Here is a 25,286-nt window from a genome sequence, read left to right as displayed (position 1 = left end):
TAGAATTCTAGCTGTTTTACTGTCCATTGTCGACAGTTGTTTAATCTCAATGTACTGCTTGTTAATGTATAAATTCTTCCCGTCATGATATGCTGAGATACTACCAATGTGACATTAAATTTTCACTCACTCACTCACTCACGCACGCACGCATGCATGCACGCACGCACGCACGCACGCACGCACGCACGCACTCACGCACTCACTCACTCACTCACTCACTCATGCATGATGTTGCCTTATGAGAAGGAAGATATATTTATATTTATATATTTTGCGAGCGGAATGAGCTTTGAAAACATGAGAAGCATCAGAAGAGGAAATACGTACTGATGTGCACCAATACAAATGCACACAATGTCAACCTCCGGTCCGAAAATCCGACATATGTCAGTCAAGGCTATAAATAGACATATCGCTAGATGACTGTTAACGCCGGCGTGTGTACTCAAGTAAATGTAACAGGCAGGAAAGAAGGCTCACTCGAGTTAAGTTGTCATTCCCACGTTGATCACAGTACATAGGAAGACGGACTTTGTTGCTCCGATGACGTTATTACATATTGACCTAACATGCGTCAAGGCATGTTACGACCAAAGTGTGCTTGATAGTAATAAACTAAAGAGGAAAATAAGTAGCAGTGTGGATTGGCATATTGGGGAAATCCTATATGAGTTGCCATACAACTTGAAGAAAAAGAGTTCCTTGCCATGAAAATACGTGTTCACCAAGTTTGACTTGACTGTGACTTGATTTCTTTGTCAATAGTACATACGTAGAACATATATTGATAGTTCACAGGAATATGAGCACATTGTGACGACTCTGATTTGAAGTAATTGTCTATCGGACCTGCCACTATCTGAGTGACCGCGTTTTGCATTGAAAGTATTTCAGTCATCTGTATCTATATCTCAAAGACTGAGTGAGGCTTGTGCAGATGAAAGTGATCAATCACAATCGTATGAAATCTCTGCTGAATGCCGACCCTTACCTACAAACAGAAGGCAAACGACGGATTAAATGTGTGGAAGAGATTATGTCACGTCCCCAGTAATATGACTGGTATAAAGCATTTTTTGTGAACACAATGAAAATACAACTCGGCCATGTAAGTGTTCAGCTTTGTACATGCAACTAAAAGCAGGACTCCGGTTTATTGAATGACATAGCATGTTGCTATCACGAATATCATATGTGTTTAATCAAAGTATACCGACTGATTAAGATATCATGTAAATTAATGCATCGTATTTATAGCAATTATTGTATTATATGTATAGTATATCAAGTATAATTTCAAATTCATATTTTGTTCTAATTTTCTGTATCAACACAAGTGATAAATATATGTTATACAAGAGAAGCATTTATGTAGACACAGAATACAATTACAACTGTCTAAATGGAGTTGTTATTGTACTTTATCAAAGAAAGGAAACACCAACATTATTCAAACAAGATATGTGTTGATTCACATATAAATTGTATTAGTGTTCAAATAAACAACTGTTTTGGCAACTCATTCTAGTTGTTGGCAAGTGATATACAAGCCAGCCTGGTATTCACAAACTATTACATTTCCTATAACATTCAGACTTTCACTCTATTTCCCTGCTGCCATTCCTCAATATACAATACAAGCAGTTGTGTGGACCCAATACACCAATGTCCAACCTGTTGTTTGGTGATGACATTGCTGACACCATTAAGACGGTGGCAGCAACACACAAGCTTGGCTCAGAAATCTCTTCCCGCGGCGGCCGGAATGATCACAGAAAGAGCTTCACGCCACGCCCACGTGACCAAAGATCTGGGCACTACAACCGCCCCACAAACTACAATCCCCCGACACGAGGTAAAGGGAAGGGTTTTTTATACCGACCCCCAGCGTTCAAGAACAGGAAGCCGCAGGACGGGGTGAGGAGATACTAGAATCACGGAGTAGCCCAGAGGAGGTGAGGAACAATTCTGAATGTCCTTTTATTGATCCTAGGGATTTTATAGGTGGACAGCTTCAGTTTTACTCTGATGAGTGGGAGAAACTAACATCTGACCCTGTTATCTTACAAACTGTGAATGGTTGTCTTATCAATTTTGATGACATTCCAACTCAGACTTTTCAGCCAAATGAGATAAATTTCAATGAGTGTGAAAGGCAAATCATAAATACTGAAATAGGAAAACTGAGATTACATAATGTAATCGTTCCTTCTAACCATGAGCATGGAGAATATGTGTCCACAATCTTCATTCGGAAAAAGAAAAACGACACTTATAGACTCATTTTGAATTTGAAACATCTGAACAAACATGTTGAGTATGCTCATTTTAAAATGGAAAGTTTAAATTCTGGTATAACCCTCGTCAGGCCAGGCTGCTACATGGCATCTATCGACTTAAAGGACGCTTACTATTCGGTGCCGATACATCCTTCACATCAGAAATATCTCAAGTTTACTTGGGGTGGGGCTCTGTACCAGTTTACGTGCCTTCCGAACGGACTAGCCTGTGCACCCAGATACTTTACTAAACTGTTGCGTGTTCCGTACTCACATCTGCGGTCAAAAGGACACATGAACGTTGGATTCATTGATGATTCCTTTATAACTGGGGATAATCATCAAGAATGCTCGCGATTCGTTATGGAAACTGCTGAACTTTTCACTCGTCTAGGCTTTGTCATACACCCTGAGAAGTCAGTCCTTAAACCTAGTAAACAAGTTGTTTTTCTGGGTTTTATCATTAACTCTCTTTCTATGAGCGTGTCATTAACGACAGGGAAAGCTGACAAAATTCAGAAGGCGTGTATTCAGGTGATGCGACAGTCCTGTGTAAGTGTGAGACAATTAGCAGAGGTGATCGGGTACTTAGTAGCCAGCCTCCCGGGGGTGAAGCTCGGACCGCTGTATTACAGACGGTTAGATAACCACAAGTCACGTGTTATCAAACAGACGCGGGGTGACTATGACCAGTGTATGACATTAACCGCGGAGGACAAGCGCGACTTAAAATGGTGGATTGAAATTTACACACAGCCAGTAAGCCCATATCTGTTGACCCGCCATCCTTAACCCTGTCTGCTGATGCCTCAAAGAAAGGCTGGGGAGGGGTACGCGACGGACAGAGCACTGGCGGACACTGGTCACGTGACGAAGCGGATAAGCACATAAATTATTTGGAACTGTTAGCTGCATTTCTGACGCCCGTGCTTTCTGTGGTAGTGAAACGAACTGTCACATCCGTTTGCTACTCGACAATAGTACAGCTGTTGCATACATTAACCACATGGGCGGAAGAAGTGCCTACTGAACAGTCTAGTGCGTCAAATGTGGGAATGGTGTATCTCACGGGTATATGGATAAGTGCAGCTCACCTCCCTGGGAAGTGCAATGTCTTGGCAGATAAAGCGTCGCGGCTGATCAAAGACAATACAGAATGGTACCTTACAGCGAATGTGTTTAATGGCGTATGTTACAATTTCGGCAAACCAGAAATTGATCTCTTTGCTTCGCGTCTGAACAATAGATTACCAAAATATGTCTCGTGGCAGCCTGACCCAGACGCACAAGCAGTTGATGCCTTTTCTATGCCATGTTGGAAACAGTACTTCTATTATGCTTTCCAGCCTTTCAGTGTGATCAACGCTGTCCTGAAGAAAACGGAGGAGGACCAAGCCAGAGGCATCTTGATCGCTCCTCTGTGGAGCACACAGCCGTGGTTCCCCCGACTTCTCAGACTCATCACTCGGCCGCCTTTGATCCTACCGCCAGCTCGAAGAATTCTACGACTTCCACACAACGACACTCAGACTCACCCACTGACAAAGATGACACTAGCTGCGTTTCTCTTGTCAGGCGATCTCTCAGAAGGCGAGGAGTTTCGCAGAGAGCTACCCAAATCATCATTCAGTCCTGGAGAACTAGCACGAGAAAGCAGTATGCCACCTATGTCAGCAGGTGGATGGTGTTTTGCAGTGAAAGACAGACTGATTCGTTGTGTCCGGATGTAAGTGATGTGCTTGATTTCATGTGTGAACTATACGACCAGCAGCTTGGATATAGTGCTCTGAACACGGCACGGTCAGCCCTGTCATCTGTAGTTGTGTTAGATAGTGGAACCATTGGTAGTCACCCTTGATAAACAGGTTCATGAAAGGAGTGTACAATGCTAGACCTGCTTTGCCCAGAAACACTGTCACGTGGGACACTGGAACGGTCCTTAATTATCTTCGCTCAAAATCACCTGTCCGGAAATTGACCTTGAAAGACCTAACACTTAAAGCTGTGACTTTGATAGCAATTTTAACTGGGCAAAGACTGCAAACTGTACATTGTCTGGACATACGAAACATGACGCTTTCAGGCAATAGTTGTAAATTTAGAGTAGGTAGTCTGTTGAAACATAGCAGAGTAGGGAGTCATCAACAAGAACTGTGCATTGCAGCATACGCGCCAGACAGAAGGTTGTGTATTGTGACTGTGCTTCGCGAATACCTCGCGAGGACGGCCCCTCTCAGAGGTGTGAACACTCAATTGTTCCTCAGCTATAATCGGCCACACAAGCCCGTTGCCAAAGACACAGTAGCTAGATGGGTTAAACGAGTTTTAGAGCTAAGTGGACTGGACACTACTATATTCAGACCTCACTCCACTCGTGCTGCATCAACGACAGCAGCAAAGAACTATAGTGTGCCTCTGCAGACCATTCTTAAAACTGCAGGCTGGAGTAATGACTCTACTTTCGGGAAATATTACAACAAACCTGTTTTAGAAACAACTTTGTTTTCACACACTTTGCTTGAAAATGCCTAGATTTGATTGGATTGTACGTTCATATGCTTGTACCTGTGTTACGTTGTCAACACAAATAAATGTAAATATGTTTCATATTTGTCGGTGTGGTTATTTGAAACCTTGGCTTTAAATACTCACGTGATCACGTCTTGCGACGTGATTGGTTGAATTATAATTGAAAATTGAACGAAACTTACCTGGAAGTTGAAGGTTGATTGAGATTATATGAAACCAATCACAAGCAGAGGGATCACGTGCCCTCCCTACTGGTTGGTATTACCCTCCCTTGTTATGGGCGGTTTTCAAATAACCCTTTAAAATATGACCCCTGCTCGCTTTCGCTATCTCACGTGATCCCTCTGCTTGTGATTGGTTTCATATAATCTCAATCAACCTTCAACTTCCAGGTAAGTTTCGTTTAATTTTCAATTATCATACATCTCACTATTGCCTCAAGCTGTCCCTTTCGAACATCGTGTTCACATGTGTTGTAACAGTTGTACAAGGACCAGCGTAGACAACGTACTATCAGTCGTCAGTACTGTAAGAATGCGTTTGCAGGGAGGCCACTCTGTCAACTCTCCGGATTGTGGACATGGGATTTGGGGAATGAGAAACATCCCTATACTAATAACGTTTCCAGTTTTATGAAAGAGACGGCAGTTTAGATACAGATATGGATACGCTGTGTGTGTGGATTTCTATGCGCCATGAGTACATAACTATGTAACAGGGATGAAATCTGTAACACTTCATTTGTTCGCGTTATTGGAGAGGGGAAACTATCACATCCTTATGTCGATCACAGGGCATCTAAGGGGCGTGGTGGGCGAGCTGGCTAAGGCGCCAGGCTTGTGATCCAGCGAGCGTAAGGTGTCGGGATCGAGCCCACCTGTGACTGGGTGTAAAAGCCTTGGAGTCAACTTTGTGTGCAGACTCTTTCAGTGTTGTCACAACCCTAGTGAAGAGTACGAAATACTGTGCTCTGAAAAGAACCCACTAATCCTATAATATATGATACAGCAACGTGGACGTACAGTAAACTTGTACAAAATACTGTGACTATGTGTCCCAGTCCACTCAGCTGTTCATGGGTACCTCGTTAAGATGAGAAAACCGCAATAAATCGGTGCGCCTAGTGGCTGCAAGAGTTGTATGCTCCCCGGGGAGTTGCACGTCGCGCACAACTAAGGCAGCAGCTGTCAAACAAAAGCATTGTTTCTGTCACGATTCAGTTGAGGATAGTGGTCTGCTAGCTATTTCATTCAGACTGGGCCTCAAGAATAGTCTGGAAGTTTCGAAAGCATCACTTTATTTAAATAAAGCAGTGAAAGTCGGTTAAATACACACTGTCTTTGCTGCATGGTTACCTTTTACAACAAGGTCGAGTATATCCCATCCCTAACTGCTACCAGTCTCTGTCGTTGACAGGGCATCTCGCCACAAATTCGCACTTCTCGTCAAATTACAACAGCTGTCAAATAAATGAGGGTGTACAGACTCAAGGACTGGACTCACTGAGGACTCACTGAGTGGTTTGACCTCATATCGCCTACACCACTATTTCGCCTACAGCTTATATAAACATCCTGTCAAATCCCATCTACCCTGTTCAGGGAATGGAATGGCCCTATTCCACTGTAGTTTCATCGAATGCAACTAAATGGGAGAGAAGACTATTGAGAAGTTACTATTGATACATGATTTGTTTTAAGTATACAGTGAAGGATATTAGTGAAGGGGGGTTATGCTTTCCCCTGGGTGAGATAATCCAATTGTTTTGATTAGAATTAATACTTCAAAAGATTTATCTTATAAAAGTAAAAAGATTATAATTAGGTCTGTTGTGGTTGCAATGAGGGGTCATCTCAACATAATTTTCTAAAAGTATATATACATGCCACTGATCTTTAGTCGGTATCAAAATGGCAAATCTCCAGAGAGCTGAGTTCGTGACTTCACAGAGAGGTGGACAGCAGTTACTGTATGCAGGCTACCGGTACAGGCTCAATGTCAAGCGACAGGTTGTACACACTGGAAGTGTGTCCTCACAGGATGCAATGGTCGCAGCAGCACCATCGGAGACCACGTAGTGTCCTCCACTATTCACAGCCACCCACCCTTTGAGAATGGAGAACACATCCGACTCGTCGCCCGTGTAAAAGAGCGTGTAAAGACTGACATCTCACCGGTGCTGCAGATCTACAACAACGAGCTCGACCTCCTTGATGAAGATGATGCCGCAACTGCACCCACGTACTCTAATATTCAGGCCGCACTGTACAGACACAGAGCCAAGTCCATCCCACCACTGCCTGAGAGCAGGGCTGGCGTCACTCTAGAAGGAATATGGACCCAGACCGATGATGGCCGAGAGTTCCTCTGTGTAGACGACGGTGAAGATGACAGACTTTTGCTGTTTGCTACAACCGAGATGCTGGAATTATTGAGCGACGCTGACATTCTCTTTATGGATGGTACATTCTTTGTGTGTCCTAACCTGTGGCTACAAGTGTACATCATTCATTGTCTGGTGAATGGTAAAATGTTTCCTGTCGCTTTTGCGTTGCTTCCCAACAAGACCAAGCGGACGTATGTTAGGCTTTTCACTTTGCTGAAGGATATTGTTGTGAGACGACTTGGCATCGAACTTTCACCAGAAATATTCCAGATCGACTATGAAGCAGCAGTTATCAGTGCTATTAGTGAAGTCTTCCCCGACAGTTCCGTCCGAGGTTGCCTATTCCATTATTCTCAAGCTTTGTGGCGTCAAGTTTTGGAGAGGGGACTGTCTCGCGACTACATGAACAACCCAGCAGTCCAAGCCCACGTTCGACGAGCAGCTGCTTTGCCACTCCTTCCCCTGAACCAGGTCCAAGATGCTTGGTTTGAAGTCATCGAGCAGTCTCCCGACGGCGACAGAGTAGCAGCCTTCAACGACTACGTCACCAGCACCTGGGTTGAAGATGATGCCAAGTTCCCAGCACACATCTGGAACCAGCACGAAAACACAGGCCCGCGCTCAAACAACCATCTTGAGGGATTCCACTCTGGCTTGAAGAAACGCATACCCCGATCACACCCCAACATCTACCAATTCGTAGAGGAGCTCAAGAAGATCGAGAAGGCAGACAGGCGCACAAGACGACAGTTTGGACTTGGAGGAGCAAGGAGACCACGAGCACGTGTAGACCGTGATCGAGATCAGAGGATCGAGAGACTCAAGGTGCAGCTTTCCACCGGTGTGAAGTTCAGATGCAGTTCCTTGATGCTGTTGGCCACATCCTCAAGCTAAACTGAGAACTCAATTCAATCAAACTCATAACTCTGTGTGCTCCTGATGACAATGAAGTGCTTTATTTATTTTAATTTAAAATCAAAGTTATTAATGTATTAAAGTAATGTGAATCACATACATTTGTTTGTTTTTCTTATCCCTTAGGCTGGTCCATTATTCCATGGGTAACATAGGCAGGAAATGGTGTGCAATGGTGCATAAAGTTGTTTTGATAAGACTGTAGGCGAAACGGTGATGTAGGCGATATGAGGACAGGCCCACTGAGTCTATGTATAGGACGTTGTAGGAATGCCAATACACCCTGTGTGCATGTCTTGCACATTGAAGAAAATCAAATCATTTTGATTTACAACAAACGAAAGACATTTCATAACAACGGAGGCGGTGGAGAAAATTAGTAACAATATTCAGAATTTCACAGCAGGGAATGTATGTAACCCAATAACTCGGGTTACAAAGGTGTGGCGAGGTGTTCACAAACAGGGAAGTAGATCGCCTACCGAATCCAAGCACTCAAGTTAAACAGCCTAGTAATGATACAATCAAAGGGTAACAGAAGAAAGAAAGGAATTTAATCATGAATATTTCTTCTTGTGTGTAGCTCAGCAATTGGAGAATGCGGCATATAACAGATTCAGGTCAAGATGTCTTGGCACAGAAAAACCTATTACGCTTGTGTCACGGATGGGATACACTACATGACACCTACGATGTCTATTTATATTTTTACAAATGGCGTCCAATCCTCCCGAGCCTTACCTCACAGGGAGAACATCAGCCCTTAAAGTGGAGGAGATTGTACACATTCTGAGGATTCCAGATGAGAGCAAGGTCATCCAGACAGCGCCCGTCACACCCCAGGGAGGGGAGGTGTACCTCTACAAGATTACCTCGCGTATGAGAGAAGGTGAGGCAGTTTTGTTCAGACTCAATGTTAAAATGAGGTAGGGATCGATGCATAGACACAACCTAAATAGTCGACAGAAGGTGATATGACTTCTTATACTATCTGATATCAAAGGCTCGTTAAACAGATAACATGAATATCCTTAAACACAACACACATATGCACCAACATGCCATCGGGGTCACCCTGACCTGGTTTCTATGTATTGATAAACCACTGTATTCATGACTAAAGACGCTATATCACGGATTTAGGGCATTACCTGAAGTAGGTTTCTTCGCTCTATATAAGGAAACATGATTGTTATTTGAAGTAGGGATATAATCACAAGCTTATATAGTACAATTAGTATTTACACCTCTTTTGAAACGGTACATTAGTTCTTTTTCATTGGCGCAGTCCCTTCAATGTACGCCATTGCACATAACAGGAAAGCAATTGTTGGATTGAAATATAACCTAAACAAAAATGTACCTTTGTTTATCATCTCGAGGAAGGAAAAAGGGAAGTGAAGGGGTTTGAAATCGAATACCAAGGACATGATAGTCATTATAACAACCATCCATGCAAAATGAAAATGCTTGATCCAAAATAGAATACCATCAAATAATTTTGACTTCTGTGAACTTTGGTTATGCCGAACAAAGCTGAGTTTGCATTGAGGGTTTTTGATTCTGAAGTGAGGTTGCATTTTCTTAATATTCACATCTCTTTAGTTGAAACTAACATGCATAACGAACTATCCATCTTATGGCAACAATGCATGCTGTCTTTCATGTTATGTTGTCCAATTGTATTTTAGATATCTGGAAGGACGACAGATATCACTTCAGGAGTGATGGAACCCGGAAGCAGCCTGCCTCCAGTCCACTCATAGTGAAGCAGTACCACAAGGCTTACACCAAGGACAAGATGACAACAAGGGCGTTTGTCAGAGAAGCATCCTATCTGTACGACCAGCCTGTGAAACACGTCCTTGTGCAGTACATCGGGGACCACACGCAGGCACAACCTGCTCCTCAACGTAAGCGGCGTGGTCGACAACCACGTCATTCCCATGGTTCCCCTAAATATATGAAAGCTGAGTCAACTAATGAAACTGTGCAGCCGGGTGTTTCGGGAAACACCGATGCCACCCTGGAGCTTGAAGGCCATTCATCACCAAAGGAACTTGAGGAAAAAGGAAATTTAGATACGGTTTCAAGTGTTATATTGAATGATGCTACTCCCAGTATACAAAGTGTGTCGCGGACATCTGTCCATGAAACAGGAAATGATCACGACACAAACCAGAAACGCTGCAGGACTATAGATAATATATGTGATGATGATGACATTGAATATTTGGGTTCAACATCAGGCTCCTCGGTCAAGAAACCCCGTTTACAGTCTCGAGCAGGAAGTGACAACACAGTTGTAAGCTATGACACTACCACTGACTATGCTTACTTGTACAGATTTCTGGAAAGAGTAGAAAAGAGCCGGGATGTGATAAAGGTCGTACAACGAGTCCTGGCATTATCTAGGTTCTGGAACAAGGGCTGTACCAACAAAAGCAATTCGTGCTGGACACTCATAGAAGAGGTAGAGAAACAGTGGCCTCAAGATGCAATAAAAGCAAGGAACTGGGTAAAATGTTCTGTGAATACTGACGCTCTGAGCTTCAACCAAGACCGGTTAGTCTATATAAAGCTCATAGCTGCAGTGCTTGTTGGAGCGTGTCATACCAGAACTGAAGTACAGGACTTTGTGAAAACACTGGATGATCATCCATCACACCTACAGCATGTGCAGGACTGTACCCTGTCACGTGACTGTACATACACAGTTGGCTGCTACACCATCAGAGGAGATGTTCTGTCTCGCCTGGAAACCAACGAGTGGCTGACCGACGAAGTAAGAAAACTAGGTGATATACATAGGATTGTTTAAAAATATGAGAAATTCAACATCTAAGACAAGGGTTTCATAGCGCAGTTTAACTACTTCTTCATAAAAAAAACAATTACGGATATTAAAAACATATATTATGATCGTCAACAGGTCGTCAACAGAAAGGCCATCTGTAAAAAGGAAACCTTTGACCAACACACGTACAATCTCGTACGTGAACCATGTAATTACTCCATGCACGTGGGTATGGGGTCATTCGTGATACTGACATTTCAGTGATAAATCTTCAAATAGTCCAACACTTAAGCTCTCTACTATTGCTTCCATGCAGTATTTGTGATGACATTAGGACGTCTGTAACGTGATGAACGACAAAGAGCTATTTGCATGATAGAAGCTGGTAGAACCAGGTAAGAGGTTGGCTGGTATGTATATTTGTCCCAATTTGTGGTTTATTGTCTTTCAAACAGGTGTGTGCACTCACAAATGGCAATGAATGATTTTATCGCTGTCCACTTGCACTAGGCTGTGGCCGAGTCATGTAACTGCTCAAACGAGTAGAACTTGTCTGCATGCTGCTGACGTGTTCGACCACATGTTGTCCCACCGTCAGCAAATCAATATATTTGCAATAGACGCCAACTAACTATGCTTAGATCGTAAAATCTGGACGAATCGCCAATGATCCATACTCATGAGTACTGAGTGGGGGAGTGAGTTTAGTTTTACGCCGCACTCAGCAATATTCCAGCCACATAGTGGTGGTTTGTAAATAATCGAGTCTGGGCCAGACAATCCCGTGATCAACAGCATGAACAGCGATCTGATAATCCTAAATTTAGTACAATGGATTATATCTACAGTGATACATGTCGTATATGGACATTGGTTACTAATTCTAACACATCATCAGTACATCGTCTGTCTTTGGTAACAATAATCGCATTGTCCTCTTGAAAGACATGCAATGTGCAGCTGAACCTGCTTTAAATCCAACTACAAAGTTTGACTTGAGCCCTAAGCACTGGGTCCTTAATCTGTACAATAAATATTCTAATATATCCCAACTCTTACCTGGACAGATCATAGACACCTACCTGCACCATCTGGAAAGAGAGTGGTGTTCCCGTGTCAGCTTCCACTGCTTGGTGCTGCCTACAGAGACAGTGATATTGTGGGAGGCTGGCCAGTACACAGAGAGGATAAGAGGGAAAGATGTGAGTAATGTGAGATGACATCATTAAACTTTGCACTGCGATTTTTCCTTTTCCAGAGTAACATTGCATGACCACTGTGTGAATTGCATTGTCAAAGTCGAGACGATTATTATTTGTATCGTAATTGTACAAATGTTAACGCAAGTATTTTCCTGACTTCTAAAGAAAGACGTATCGACTGAGTTGCTTAATGTGTAATTCTGTTAAAGATGTATGCGTGCAATTGTGATGATCTGTGATCATATGAATCAGCAACAGGCGCTGCACTATTTCCCTTGAATTTAGTCAAACCGTTTGATTGATTGTAGCCTATTTTATCATAATGGTATTCGTTTTCACATTTGTGTCAAAGTTGGTGTGTACATTGCGTATAGAAGTCACCACAGTTTACCTCGAATTCCGAAATTGTAAAACTTATAGAAAAGTCCATTCAACCAAACTCTCTCAAATGCTTTCTCATTATTAAGGAAGGCACAATAAACTGGTGAATTTCTTTCGACATAGTAGGCAATACTTTCAGTTAGAGTAAGCCCTGCCGTTTCCGCCCCGCATCCTTCCTAAATGCAAACTGGAGAGGGTGAGGCAAATTGTTTTCTGCTTTTGTCCATGTTTAAATTCTTTTGAGCAGTAATCTTTCAAAATGTTTTGAGAGCACAGGCGTAAGAGTGATGCATCTATCATTACATGGATCATGCTTGCTTTTACCGTTTTCTTTGTGAATTGGTAAACCATTACCAACACTAAATGCATTTGGTTACAGATTCAAACGATACAATGGCACTGAATAGTGATACAATAAGGTCAATAACAGATCGACCACCATACTTTATGCATGTTTGAAATACCATCTGGGCCTGGAGATGTGTTGTTTTTAAGACCGTTTTACGGTATCAAGTACCTCATCTTTAGTAAACGGGAGAGAAAGACTGAATCACAGTCGTCATTTATAGGGTTAAATACAACATTTTCTATAAACTTATCAACGTGCTCTGTAAATCCAGTATCAAAGCATTCTGCATTCTCAGGTACAGACAAATCTCTAATGTACCTGGCAAAGAGATTACATACACCTACCTGCGTGTTACAGGAGTCACTGTTATAAGTTAGAGACTGTGTTTGCTCTCTCTTTTGCAACTCTAAGGTATTCTTGGATGTCTACCTCAGCTGCTTGGTAACTTTCATCAAATGTTTCATTTCTGTAACGTTGCTTAGCTGAACGGTCGTTTCTTCGAAATGCACGTTTGGCATGTTTATATTCAAAAAAATATTTGTCATCTGAACTGTGGCTTTTGCCGTTAGAAATCCAATTTTTGCTGCAAATACGCACATGGTCATGATGTTATTTAAGTTCATACTTCCTCCACTATAGCTTTAATTGTGCTTGGAATTTTGAATTAGGAATTGCAAGTATAGATGCAGCATGTAGACATTCTGTGATATAACTATTGTGACACTCGTTGTACGAAGTTTGCTAACCAAAACAAAAGCACGTGCTTGCTCCATTATGTTGTGTTATAAACTACGAAATGTTTTGCACTATGTCCAAATATGGTATGTGTTCTAGAACCACTTCTTACATCAGAGGATGAAACATTCCAGACATCTAAATGTCGTTACAGCACACACATTATGAACTTCCTCTCAAACGTAACAGAAATATATGTAAAACAATTACAATGTTTTCTAGTATATTGCTCTACCATCAAAATATGCTAATCCGACATGGTAAAGGCATTTGCTGTGACCTTTCAGGAGAATTTGGCAAACTACACGTGGATCTTGATGCCAGTGAACATGCCACGTAATCAACACTGGGTGCTTCTGGTGGCTAATGTCAAGGATGGAACAGTGGGGGTAGTCAATTCTAAACCAGCTTTAGATGTGGAGGACTCAGTTGTGACACACTGGAGGTAGGTAGACAGAAGAGTGGGTGTAGTCAATTCTAAACCAGCTTTAGATGTGGAGGGCTCAGTTGTGAGACACTACAGGTAGGTAGTCAGAATGGTGGGTGTAGTCAATTCTAAACCAGCTTTAGATGTGGAGGGCTCAGTTGTGAGACACTACAGGTAGGTAGACAGAAGAGTGGGTGTAGTCAATTCTAAACCACCTTTAGATGTGGAGGGCTCAGTTGTGAGACACTACAGGTACATAGACAGAAAAGTGGGTGTAGTCAATTCTAAACCAGCTTTAGATATGGAGGACTCAATTCTACAACACTGGAGGTAGGTAGACAGAACAGTGGATGTAGTCATGCACTGCTGTATTTGCCCTCCTCTCCATATTAACTTTAACCACAATCCACAAAAGCTGAAGAAGTTGCCATCCAGAAATACACATCTTTTCCCCAGGTCATTTGTAAATCACTGGAAATCTACATCCGGGAAAGTGGGCAAACCGTGGCTGAAGAAACAATACCTAGTGATAGACCAGGCTGATGGACACAATTGTGGGATATTCGTCCTCATGGTAGGTTGGTTTGTAGACACATATGTACGCCATGCACTACTTAGGTCGACTGTGGGGATACAGAATCACTTGTACTATGGCAGCGGTCATGCCACAGGGGCTCAATTTCCCATCGACTATCGTCAATTCATGAGCATCAGTTGAAACTGGAATATCAACATTGGCTGTATGTGCCCTCTTTCAAATGACTGCCTCATGGCTGACCAACCTATTGCTATTGACAAGGTAACAGATGTCTCATACAGGGATTTTGGGAGAGTTGAGGGAAATCATCATTGACACACAGTTCGTTCATGTTGAGATCTCACCAACAAAGCACATGTGATATAATCAAAACCTCATAAGATGTTCATGTGAAAACCTATGATGTGTTTAATTACTACGTATATAAAGAGCCTTTTAAAGTTTTTAACCTTCATATCATCAGGCTGCTGATGCCCTTTTGGCGGAGATGTCTCCAGGAATAATGAGGAACCACCATGCAGAGAAGTACAGGCTGTATGTACTACAGAGGATACTACAGCATGCCAAGACGGATATACAAAGAGGAGGAAATCACACCTTTGAAATGGATGTCACAGACAATACTCAACATTCTGAGACTGTGACGGAAGGAAATATACTGGAAAGAAGCTATACAACAGAAACAAAACAGGGTCAAGTCATTGAAACAGTTGTACAACATCATGACACTTTTGTCGAATCCGACGGTGCTATGGCCACTGATAAAGGTATGTATAGTGAAGGTAATACGACCAACATTAGGTATAAACTTGTAAATAGCGATGTGATATTCTATTCTAAATATGTCTATATATGCAATACACTCCTCTCATACAACGGTAATGTATATTTACAGATGCAGATGAATACCCATGTCTCAATGAACACCTGTCACAGAAGCGGTTGATGGCATGTTTGTTAATTGTTGCTTTGGCGGGGAATAACCTGAAGAAGAGGTTGCTACGGGCAGGTTCTGACACAGGAACAAGAGTGGAAAGAGAAACCTACAACCGATACATTGCTTGGGCGCTCAAGGTTTTCGACATCAATGCAGACACATACACTAAGAAGATGATACAAAATGATTTAACACAATTGTCAGGATGCTGTCTATGTCAGGAGGCTGGATCATACAGAATAAGAAACCAAAACGTAGCAATAAGGCTAAGAGACCTACTGCTCAGCGATCTGAGACAATTGATTGCAAAGATGGACTTGGAGTTTATATTTCGTTATGTGAGTTCAAGAGCTGAATCCACTGAGGTGGAAGAAGTAGATATCCCCTTCCAAATTGAATTGAAGCAAGATGTTGTACCTGTTGTAGCTCAACGTTTTGCGGCAGCCATTCAGGGCAGAGAGTTTGCTTTTGTGTGCATGCATTCTCTCTTTCAGGAAGAGACATTTGTCGATATGGTCTTTGAGAATCTGGTGCAAAATCTGAACAAGGACAATTCTACTCTCTTGAAATTATTGTCCCGTAATGACACTGTACATGGACAGTCCTTTCTGTTTTGGACGAGCATTACAGACAACTCGAAATTGTTGCGGAAGGCTTTGTCCACTGTTCAATTTAGTGTACATAACAGAAAGCAAGCTTTGTTTGGAAGTTGCTTTGGTAGTAGTTCAGACAACTTCGATTACTTGCTTTCCGAATGTAATTGTAAGTTGAATAAGTTGTGTATGACATTGCGCAATCTTCCAAGACCTCTTATCATCAAACTGGAATTGGAAGTTGTAGATGATCTTGGGGTGAAGTTTGACAATATTTCCTTGCTTGACATTGCGTGTATGAGTGGACTGTCTGCAGTGGCTTCCAGACTCTTGCATGTAACGAAGGCAATGAACTTGAATAGGTCAAGAAAGGCAACATATGTACATTATGCATCTATGTGCCAACGGGGCAGCAATATTATCGGTACAATTATAAAGATGGGACATTCTAGCATAAAGATCATAGGTCCGGGAGGATCAACACCTTTACATTACGCATGTGCAGTAGGAAATGTTGGCATTGTAAGCATTTTGTTGCAGGAAGCAGTGGATACTGGAAAGCGAAACATTAGGGGTGAAACTGGGCTTCATTTGGCATGTTTATATGGGAATTTAGAAGTTGTTAAACTGTTATTACAAACAAAAGGAACAACAACTGAGACAGATAACGATGGCAACACACCTCTACATGATGCATCCTATGAGGGACATAGAGAGGTTGTAGAAGTGTTATTGAAGAACAAGGCAAATGTGGATGCGAAACGCGATGATGTCCGCACAGCTCTACATGTTGCAGCCTGGCAGGGACATACAGAGGTTGTAGAAGTGTTATTGAAGAACAAGGCGAATGTGGATGAGAAAAGCGTTGATGGCCGCACACCTCTACATGATGCAGCCTGGCAGGGACACACAGAGGTTGTAGAAGTGTTATTGAAGAACAAGGCAAATGTGGATGCGAAACGCGTTGATGTCCGCACACCTCTACATGATGCAGCCTGGCATGGACACACAGAGGTTGTAGAAGTGTTATTGAAGAACAAGGCAAATGTGGATTCGAAACGCGATGATGTCCGCACACCTCTACATAGAGCAGCCTGGCAGGGACATACAGAGGTTGTAGAAGTGTTATTGAAGAACAAGGCAAATGTGGATGCGAAACGCGATGATGTCCGCACACCTCTACATAATGCAGCCTGGCAGGGACATACAGAGGTTGTAGAAGTGTTATTGAAGAACAAGGCGAATGTGGATGAGAAAAGCGTTGATGGCGACACACCTCTACATGATGCAGCCTGGCAGGGACACACAGAGGTTGTAGAAGTGTTATTGAAGAACAAGGCAAATGTGGATGCGAAACGCGATGATGGCGACACACCTCTACATGATGCAGCCTGGCAGGGACATACAGAGAATGTAGAAGTGTTATTGAAGAACAAGGCAAATGTGGATGAGAAAAGCGTTGATTGCCGCACACCTCTACATGATGCAGCCTGGCAGGGACATACAGAGGTTGTAGAAGTGTTATTGAAGAACAAGGCAAATGTGGATGCGAAACGCGATGATGGCGACACACCTCTACATGATGCAGCCTGGCAGGGACATACAGAGGTTGTAGAAGTGTTATTGAAGAACAAGGCAAATGTGGATGCGAAACGCGATGATGGGGGCACACCTCTACATGGAGCAGCCTGGCAGGGACATACAGAGGTTGTAGAGGTGTTATTGAAGAACAAGGCAAATGTGGATGAGAAAAGCGGTGATGACCGCACACCCCTACATAGAGCAGCCTGGCAGGGACATACAGAGGTTGTAGAAGTGTTATTGAAGAACAAGGCAAATGTGGATGCGAAACGCGATGATGGCAGCACACCCCTACATGTTGCAGCTTGGCACGGACATCAAGAGGTTGTTAAGGTGCTGTTGAAAAACGGGGCTAATGTCCATGAGAAGGATTGTAATGAAGAAACTGCTTTACAGAAAGCAAAGGCCCGTCATTACGATGACATTGCAAGGACTTTAACCGAGGCAGCAAATAAACATGACCTGACACCGAACCTTGGTTCAGTTCCACACGGAAGCTATACTGGCAGTGGTCTTCTTATACCGGCACAACCATCAACACATTGTCCTGTAAACCTCACACAAGTTGAGGTGCGAGGGTTTTTTGTTCCGAGTGAACAGGGAGAAATATTTTCCAAAGACTTGCAGCTTGGTTCGTACAAGAGAGGCATTGCCCTTCAGTCAGGGCAACTCCATCCTGAAAACGCGAATCCTAACAGCCCACATCCAGATGCTGCACATATAGACATATCTTCACTCAGTCAAACACCAGGGTCTATACAAGGAAACTACAATCATGATCCGACCGTAGTGCATATTCCAGGAGGCAGTGATCCACTGGCGAGTTCAAATACCACCAGTGTTTCTGAGTGTACCATCACTCACTACACCGAGAGTGGGGAGGCCATAGTGCTGCAACCGCTCTAAAGTAGGGATACAAACAGCTTGAAATTTTTATTATAGCAACCAGCTGTACATGGCTTTCCAACCTTAGTCTTTCGAAGTAGACATGCAGAAAGCAGGGAGATTATGTGTGATATGTGTAGATTTAGTTTCAGTGTTTTGATAAGCATATCAGTTTCAGAAAAAGCCCTGCACAATACGTATGCTGTTGCAATAGTATATTTGATGCTATAAATAGTTGATGGTATGTGCCATCTGGTCATCCACCGGATGAGTTCTTTTGAGTGCACTGGGAATCTACTGTATACTAGAGGTTGATACAACACTGGCAACACTCAAATCACCTTTAAACATTGTTGGTCCATAGGCTGATGAACGATCAGGTTCTTAGCGGGATAAGATCTCAGCATATGTTAGCCTGGTTATTATAGAGCAACAATATAGAAAAATGATTGTGCCATTATATCTTGCATAACAAACTCTGCAATTGGAAACAATATTGCTCTCATATGTTGTATATAGCTTTGAAATGTGTATGGAACTATTATTAAGTAAATACCTTTACTTTATCAGATTGTCAACAAGTGAAAATAGAAACATTTAAATTTAAGTACTAAATAGCATGTTATTAGATGATGTCGTAAATTACTATAAAGGGTTGTGTTTTGTATAACAAGGACGGTGGACATATATTTATTCTATGCTTTGCATTATCCTCTAGATCGTGTTGAAAGAATTGGAAGATGTTATTTGTGATGTTTTGTAAAAGTAAAGCAAATCATGTCCAATAATTTTGTATCGAGTTGATGAAGCCCATTTCTGGTGCCCCCTCCCGCCGTGATATTGCTGGAATATTGCTAAAAGCGGAGCAAAACTCATTGAGTTGAATGACCACTACAGCAACGCCACAGAAAAAAAACAAACGTTTATGCTGCTAGAGAAATGACTTTGTGTCAGTTTAACTTGTTATTACTTACATTGGATATCGTTGACATTTCAGCATGTAATATTGAAACTTTGCGAAGCATTGTTATAGGTTCATTCATAGTGTCATCAGATAACGTGTTTCGTGTTTTCTCAGCATTACCCAAAACGGAATTTGTTTCTGCAAGACTGGGGGGCACTGACGTTCTATATTATGAAAATGAATCAGTTTACCAGTGTATTGTTTTAAAGAATGCGAAAAGATGTTCAAGATTTAACAAGAATTTAAGAATGGATCACGTTCTTCATTTAAGATATTCAAGTGTGATAATTTTACAAATTTATGTTATAGGGACTGTGACTGTAAACTGTGGGTTTCAATAAAATGTGTAAAGAATTCATTGAAATTATTTACTAATTTCACAGTTTAGTTTAGTTCTAGCTTACTTCAGGGCTAACATTCGCATTACAATGCTGAAATCAAATCTTTTCTGTGACATATTGTTTAGTTTCGATTTCCAGAATTTAGAAGACTTTCCTTGATCATCAAGAAAAGTTAACACATTTTATAGTCTGCGTTCCTTGCTGCCAGTGAGTATAAAGACAATTACCATGGTAATGCCACTGTCAGATTCGTACTATATTTTCTACTATTTTTACGCGATTGGGTACAAATCTTGGTTGTCTTGTGAACAATGTATAACACTGAACGCTGAATAGAAATTGCATCATGAGGGATAACAGGTTCAGAAATCTGCTTATATTTCTCATCACATACAAGATGTTTATATCATATACTTAAATCAAACACCATATCGTTTATATTGTGCTATAACACTATTATAATTGATATATAACTCCCAGCAGAACGTCGCCTGTGAGGTGTAGTGGATAGACCCTTTGCCTGGAGACGTGAACATATAGTACTCGTGTTGCCTTGAATAGCCATGCTTGCCTATTTCCGTTTTCAAATTAAGGTTTAATTTCAACTGAAGTATTACACAATCTGCCACCGCTTTACAAATAATATCCTATTTTATGTCAAGGGTACCTCTAGACAAGAGACGATTTCGAATAACGCATGCGGCGTTTACGATAGCTGGTCAAAGGGAGGCAACTCCGCTGTCAGATATTTATTTCAGCAAACCAGTGGTTTACACTTTGGTTAAAACACCCCTTGACGCAGCATAGGGGCATAACCTGTACCCGAACGAACGTGTGGTTACAATGACTAAGTTAAGCTGATCAGTTATTGAGCGGGCAAACGACTTTAGTGTATAATGTTTGCAAACCTCAGACTGGCGAAACAAACAAAAGTAATAAACAATAGTACCGAAGTTTAAAAATATAATTCATATAATTATTTGTTTTGCTTACCTTGCATTTTTTAGAACTGAGATGGTAATTCCTGAAACGTTGATAACTATTCACGCTCGATGATAACTGCTCTACCGATATAAAGAGAGGGACGTTTTGAAATAATGTATCATATGATGGTCATTTACCACTGTATTTACAGCGGAAGATAATGTCTTAATTTATAAGCAGCATTGAATTTCGTATCAATTTCTTAGCATGAGTCATAACTCATAACATGAGTTACTGTTAACTCATAGGCAAACAGTGAAAGCATAACGAACAGGAGGAGATGGAAGAAATTTGGGACCTCTGCCAGTGGGCAGAGAAGAGCTGAATTCACTTCCATTGCATAGGTTTTGGATTCATGTTTATGCAATAATGAAAGCTAAAAGTGTGATAATATAAGCACATAAATTAGTGGTGTATATATAATAATACACATGATACATACACGAATGCAGGCATACACGGAAACACGCACTCATTCATTCTGTTAACAGTTCTCTGAGAGTGTGCAAAATCCGTTACAAACGTAAACCAGTCCGACAGTCCGATATAGTAGATGGCGTTTCGTATATTACACAAGATAATATGATATTTGTGTGAGAGCAGTAGATGGACATGAACAACGAATTCATATCATGCTACTCATGAAGCATTTAGTACAGAATGGGCATTTTGATGTATGTGGGTTTGGAACATAGGAGACTCAACAGGGAGTGATCAGGTTGCTGTGTTTGCCATATTAATCAGTCGTGATCTTGAATTAAACTTAAGGGGATAATTGAGCTCCATCAAACTGCACTAAGATGTATGAAACAGCCTCACGGATACAACATGCAGATTAATCTGAAAAATGTGTTTTTAAAATTCAATATTGTCTCACATGATTACATATATCCATGTTGATGGTGTCTGTAGCGTCCAAACCCCACGTTTTCAGACAAGTTGTGTGAATGTTATGAAACACCAGAGACAAGAACAGGAAACTACCGCATCACGACGGGCTAATTGAGGGTCCGACAAACCCCTGAAGGTAAGCTTCAACAGTTGACGTCATTATTTTGACACACAATCAGCAAAGTCACAAATTCTGACCACCTGATTCTCTCCGGTTGTGTCTAGCAGTAACGACAGGATATTGGGGATGGGCTCTTTACCCTGGTAGATATAATGTTATAACATCTCGTGATCATCATCCAGGACAGATGGAACTACGACAGATGGACTTTCAAAAACTACACAGAGACTAACATAGACATATCATACCCACGTTCAGTGATGAAATAAACGAGAAGGTTATAGTTGAAATAACAATATTTATTCTTGAAACATAAGTAGGCATCAGACATGAATGATATAATGAACATGATCACAGCAATTGAGCTGTGACACCACGCTGTTGCTCTAGCCCAACTACATTTGACACACAAAGTCCAGAATGCAGAATGTTTAGTACGTCCTCTATTTCAAACGTACAGCCACTTTCTCACCTAATAAGCATGTAGAAGGTCTACATATAAAGTGAATGTGGGTGTGAAACTTTGTCTTGTTCGATCACCATGACATTGAGTCCAAGTTCGATTCCATCCGACTCAATCCCAATCCCGATATCATTTGGCACCAGACTGCGCTGTTTCTTTGACACTCTCTCAAACCATCAATTTGTATTATCAATTACTGGGTGCTGATCGTTGACTGGTACACACCGCTGGTACACCACACACAGCACAATCCAACACACCACACACCACAATACAATAACATGCATGAAATCTAGCACAGTGCAATGCAATAAAAAAATACAACTACACAATACAATACATAACATATAACACGAAATATACAAGGCAATAAAGAGAGAATCGTAGCTTAGGTTCAATATAAATTTTACTAGAGATATGGGTTGAGCACTGAGTCACTGGTACAAATACGTGAGCACCCCCAAGAGCACAAGCAATGAAAGCGGTGTTTAGTTAAGTCATCATTCCACGTTCGGGCAACATGTCCAGGATTCTGTGTAAATTTTAAAGTGGATAGTTTCCTCTTGAAAAGATACCAAGTTGCTTGGCTGCGAAGAATTAGACGTCTATTACTGAAGAATGTTGAGAATGTCCTTCCACTCTATCGTACATCTGTCATTGCATCTCCACAGTGCTCTCACGAGGACCAGACCAGTGGCGGATCCTCCGTTCTTCTCCTTCCACTTGGTCAGCATGTGTACAACTTGCATGTACAGTGAACCTGGGTGTGCAACTTTGCCCTGCTCCAATTTAACGACAGTAAGTCCAAGCTCGATCCCGACAGACTCGTACCCGATCCCCAAGTGACATGAAACACGACCGGGATCTCGTGCAGATACTGGTGTATCCAGTTGGTCTTCAGTTACAGCATGTGCGTGGTTCCATGGTGTTTGCCCTGCAAAAATCATATCACAATGAGGATAGTCTGTACCTGAACGTGTGCGTTTTATGTATTAGATTGGCATTCAAAATTCACATAAATTATTAATTTGTTAATGTATGTTAATTTGGCAAGTTATCAATATTGAATTCAAAGAATAGAAGTAGTAGAACATGTAGCTAATATGCAGGAATGTATCAAGAAAACATTTCCGAGTACACATAGACCGACTGGACCTGATAAAACATATTAAACTAACAATCCGTCTTTTAATTTAAAGAAACCATTAATATGATTGAACTTACCTCCATGTGCCAACTGGTGTTCATACTGGGAGGCAATGTGGTTGTTTGTGTTGAACAGTTTCTGGAACCAAAACGTACACAATGAAATGTATTCCTTTGGGCATGGAGAATTTAAATACAGGCGGTTAAAGAAAAACTGTCACTTTGTAGGGCAATGTCTCACACTCACACTCACACTCTCACACACACACTCACTCACACTCTCACACACACTCACTCACACACACTCACGCACACACACTCTCACAGTCATTTAATGCTATGTGATACACACGGTTGCTTATATACTGGATAAAGGGGCTTCCCCTCCTTGGGTGTCGCTAGGCTGTGTCGATGTTGATACCAGTCAATTCTAGTTTTCACTGCGGATTTTCGAAGCCAGGACTTATAAACTGGAGTAAGGAGATTCCCCTCCTTGCGTCTCGATGTCGATACTAGTATTCACTGCGGATTTTCGGAGTAGTACGATCTTTCTGATATCAGTGGTGACGGTACAAACACACGTGACCATTCACTGGATCAGTTTGCTTTCAGTGGCATTGAATGATGGGTTTGTTTGAGGTGTGGGCACATTGAGTTTGTTTTTTTATATTTCCCTCCATATTGCATAAAACGGAACAGACACATTCTGATTGCATGCCTATAAGAATGCACTCAGAAACTCACTAAGGCAGACTGAGTTTGGTTTTACGCCGCTTTTAGCAATATTCAAGCAACATCACGGCGGGGGACACCAGGAATGGGCTTCACACATTGTACCCATGTGGGGATTCGAACCCGGGTTTTCGGCGTGACGAGCCAACGCTTTAACCATTAGGCTACCCCACCGCCCCCTCACTAAGGGAGGGTAGTTAACGCCATAAACATTAGAAATGTTTCATCCTCGGTTCCTACGACATTATTAACGTTTTAATTGATACCTACCGATAGTACATTACACAACACAATATACTACAACACACAATAATCACGTTAGAAAGTATACGCTAAACTGGGTATGCTGGGTGCTGAGTATGCTTGTCGCAACATCCACCTACACACCCCTCTGGCACAGTCACATGACATTACTCCACCCATACTGTTCGTAATGGTAATGAAAGTTCCCGACTGTAAGTAACATGTAACTGTTAACAAAACGATCGTCCTTGGGACGGGACCGTCACAGTTGCCCGGATTCTCGGATTGCATTGTGTGGCAGTGTAGCCAGCAACATCTTAAACGGAACTACACATTCAGTTATGGTAGTGTACATATTTAACAATGGCGTAATGTGACCAAATGCACCTGGTTTATAATGCATTATGGAACAATATTTACAGAGGGAACATTAACTTAGGGGTAAAAGAAAGTATACATGTTGTTTATTATGTATTTGGAAACTAAAATAACTATTATAAAACTTGATTCTGTATTTTAACAATATATGGTTGCGCACAAATTCAAATGCGAACAATATCACTCCCTAGTCCTAAAATCCGACATATGTTAGTCAAGGCTAAAGATATATATATACTTATAAGTATCTAGTTAACAAATTGAATATGAAACACGTCATAGAAAATACCCAGAGGTGTAGATTCAGTTACTCCTCAGTCTATTGACTCTCATTCACTCAGGCCGATTTTACGTTGCACTGTTCTGTGACATGACCCTTTTAATGATAACATGCTCGTTTGAAGTAGAATTCTAGCTGTTTTACTGTCCATTGTCGACAGTTGTTTAATCTCAATGTACTGCTTGTTAATGTATAAATTCTTCCCG

At 41.6% G+C, this 25,286-nt stretch overlaps 2 protein-coding genes across 2 annotated transcripts; both read left to right on the top strand.

The window, feature by feature from the left end:
* The first annotated feature begins 3,829 nt into the window (after positions 1-3,829).
* Positions 3,830-8,091, top strand: LOC124256049. The gene is made up of 2 exons (XM_046689975.1): positions 3,830-3,938; positions 6,851-8,091. Exons 1-2 carry the CDS (start codon positions 3,830-3,832, stop codon positions 8,089-8,091), a joined length of 1,350 nt encoding a protein of 449 aa, XP_046545931.1.
* A 652-nt stretch (positions 8,092-8,743) lies between these two features.
* Positions 8,744-19,857, top strand: LOC124256045. The gene is made up of 7 exons (XM_046689973.1): positions 8,744-9,001; positions 9,804-10,897; positions 11,977-12,111; positions 13,864-14,021; positions 14,460-14,577; positions 15,005-15,308; positions 15,437-19,857. The coding sequence occupies exons 1-7, from the start codon at positions 8,827-8,829 to the stop codon at positions 18,556-18,558; spliced, it is 5,106 nt and encodes a 1,701-aa protein (XP_046545929.1). The 5' UTR covers positions 8,744-8,826; the 3' UTR covers positions 18,559-19,857.
* The last annotated feature ends 5,429 nt before the right edge of the window (positions 19,858-25,286 follow it).

Source organism: Haliotis rubra, unplaced genomic scaffold, assembly GCF_003918875.1.
Source record: "Haliotis rubra isolate DU_JTF1 unplaced genomic scaffold, ASM391887v1 Scf616, whole genome shotgun sequence".
Classification (NCBI taxonomy): Eukaryota; Metazoa; Mollusca; class Gastropoda; order Lepetellida; family Haliotidae; genus Haliotis; species Haliotis rubra.
This window is presented reverse-complemented; position numbering and strand designations above follow the sequence as displayed.

What these genes read in the sequence shown, in the direction of transcription:
- LOC124256045 (XM_046689973.1), top strand. Translation starts at nt 8,827, where the DNA reads ATGGCGTCCAATCCTCCCGAGCCTTACCTCACAGGGAGAACATCAGCC. An exon ending in ACGAGTGGCTGACCGACGAA is followed by an intron (nt 10,898 to 11,976) that starts GTAAGAAAACTA and finishes TTACCTGGACAG; the next exon opens with ATCATAGACACCTACCTGCA. An exon ending in TGCTATGGCCACTGATAAAG is followed by an intron (nt 15,309 to 15,436) that starts GTATGTATAGTG and finishes GTATATTTACAG; the next exon opens with ATGCAGATGAATACCCATGT.
- LOC124256049 (XM_046689975.1), top strand. Translation starts at nt 3,830, where the DNA reads ATGACACTAGCTGCGTTTCTCTTGTCAGGCGATCTCTCAGAAGGCGAG. An exon ending in AGAACTAGCACGAGAAAGCA is followed by an intron (nt 3,939 to 6,850) that starts GTATGCCACCTA and finishes GTGTCCTCACAG; the next exon opens with GATGCAATGGTCGCAGCAGC.